At 56.9% G+C, this 1,981-nt stretch overlaps 1 protein-coding gene across 1 annotated transcript in view; it reads left to right on the top strand.

The window, feature by feature from the left end:
• Positions 1–1,090: 1,090 nt before the first annotated feature.
• The window catches only part of LOC108767830 (homeobox protein DTH-2), a 26,406-nt gene continuing 25,515 nt past the window's right edge, over positions 1,091–1,981 (top strand). The window contains exon 1 of the mRNA XM_018517899.1: positions 1,091–1,977. Within this exon, the coding sequence (XP_018373401.1) occupies positions 1,749–1,977 (229 nt within the window). The 5' untranslated portion in view covers positions 1,091–1,748. The remainder of the gene's footprint in view (positions 1,978–1,981) is intronic.

Below are 1,981 nucleotides of genomic sequence, written 5' to 3'. Positions count from 1 at the left end.
GGGGTCCAATGAACGGCGAGACGAAACGATCGCGCCGCCTGTACGAGAGCGCTCGTCCAATGATCACACGGGAGATCTTCAGCATCCACTTCTCCCCAGTCGTGGCCTCACCGCTCCTCTCTACGGCGTATGGAAACCCTTCTCTCACACGCAAAAGGGGACATCTCATCACGACTCTTGGTAGCAGGCACTTCTCCGTAGTGGGCACTCCACTCATCGTGTCGTCGTACGGGTTCTCCGCGAGAGGCTGTGGGGCCTGTGCCCGGGCGGGCGAGCAAGCGAGCGAGCGAACGAGCGCGAGCGCGAGCGGGCGAGCGCTGGTCGAGTGGGTCTAAGCGGCCGTGAGGACCTCTCCAGGAGTACCCGACAGAAGTCCTCTCCATTCATTCATCCATCCATCCAGCCAGCCAGCCAGCCAGCCAGCCAAGCCAAGCCAAGCCAAGCCAAGCCAAGCCAGCGAGCCAAGCCAGGCAGGCAAGCCACCCAGCCAGCCAGCCAGCCATCCATCCATCCATCCATCCATAGAACGGCTCTTCTCCTACGGAGAGTGTATCCTCGACGAAGGTGGAGGCGAAGCGTAGAGTGGTACATCTACCATCGTCTCTCTATCGGCGGAATCCAAGGACTCCCAAGACCCCCGTGTGATTTCAGTCGGCCGCCGGCCGGCTCTGGCCGGCCACTATCCTCGACCACGTGGCCGTGTCACCGCGTTATCCTTTGTCCGTTTTGGGCTTCCAAGGAGCAGGACGCCAACGACAACACGTCGACTTACGTTGTGTTCTCCGCCGAGACAGGGTCGAGAGGTCCGACGACCGCAGGAGAGCCATCCGAGTCGGCCGCCGGCCGACCGCGCGGCCTCGATTTTTCCCCGGTTACGTGTGACAGTTCATCACCGTGCGCCACGTGACATCGCATCCCTTCGTCTCTCAACGTCAATCTCGCGGCCCGAGACCCTGGTTTCCGGAGAAAGTAACCCGGAAACCAACGACGACGAATGTAAGAAGGAAGATGGATAACACGTTCACCATCAACGTTGGCGAATAAGACATATCCGCAGTGAAGGAGTTCTTCTTCTTGAATTCACTTCCAAACCCCCAAGTAATCGGAGACTTATTCGGCCAATATCTAGTGATAGTGGAGCTTGAAGACGAAGTCAGTGTTTTGCAGATCGAATACTTCCGGTGAGCTGTCGTGCTTGTGTATAGGAATTGGTTTTCGCGATTGCAAGAGCTATGCGTGCGTTTAAACGTGATCGAGATCAGGGAAAGAGAAAGAGGGACAAACCCCGGCTCGCGGCGAATGATTGCGGGCTGTACATTGATTTCGGGGACAAACGGTCCCGATGTTAGTGAAGACGGGGAATTTTTTACTGTGCGCCCGTGATCCATTATAGTAACAAGTGAGCGCGTCGACGTATACGAGTGGCTTGTGGCATTGTGGGATTAACTAGTCGTGTGTACCGATTTCGGTCCCGAGTGAACGATCGTTCGAGTGACATACTGTCGAAATTTCACGGTGAAGATCGGAGTTGATAAACCGTCCGTCGAGAACGTGATCCAAAAGGAGGTGCCGACGATCGTGTGAAAACTACGTTGGCGATCGGCAGTCGCGAACTAGACGAGAACGAGAGAAAGAGAGAGAGAGAGAGAGAAGTAGAGTCATAATGCGCCGTTGTTACGGCTAGCGCCGGCCTCATCATTCCGCGAAGCGCGAGCTTCAAGTATTTCGACGGCGTCGGGCTCGCCGAGATGAGCGGTGGCAACGGCGGCGGCGGAAACGGTGGCGGTAATGGTAATGGCAACGCCACGACTTATCACCAGCACCAACAGCAGCAGCAGCAGCAGCAGCAACAACAACAACAGCAACAGCAGCAACAACAATCGCTGGAGCAGGCCGGCCTGCTGTCAGATCTCAATGGCATCGACCTGGCGATGAGCCTGTCGCCCAAGCAGCACTCGTCCCACGTCCAAGCTGCTGGTGC

Source organism: Trachymyrmex cornetzi, unplaced genomic scaffold (assembly GCF_001594075.2).
Source record: "Trachymyrmex cornetzi isolate Tcor2-1 unplaced genomic scaffold, Tcor1.1 scaffold73, whole genome shotgun sequence".
NCBI lineage: Eukaryota > Metazoa > Arthropoda > Insecta > Hymenoptera > Formicidae > Trachymyrmex > Trachymyrmex cornetzi.
Note: the sequence above shows the minus strand (reverse complement) of the source record. Positions and strands in the feature narration are given on the sequence as shown.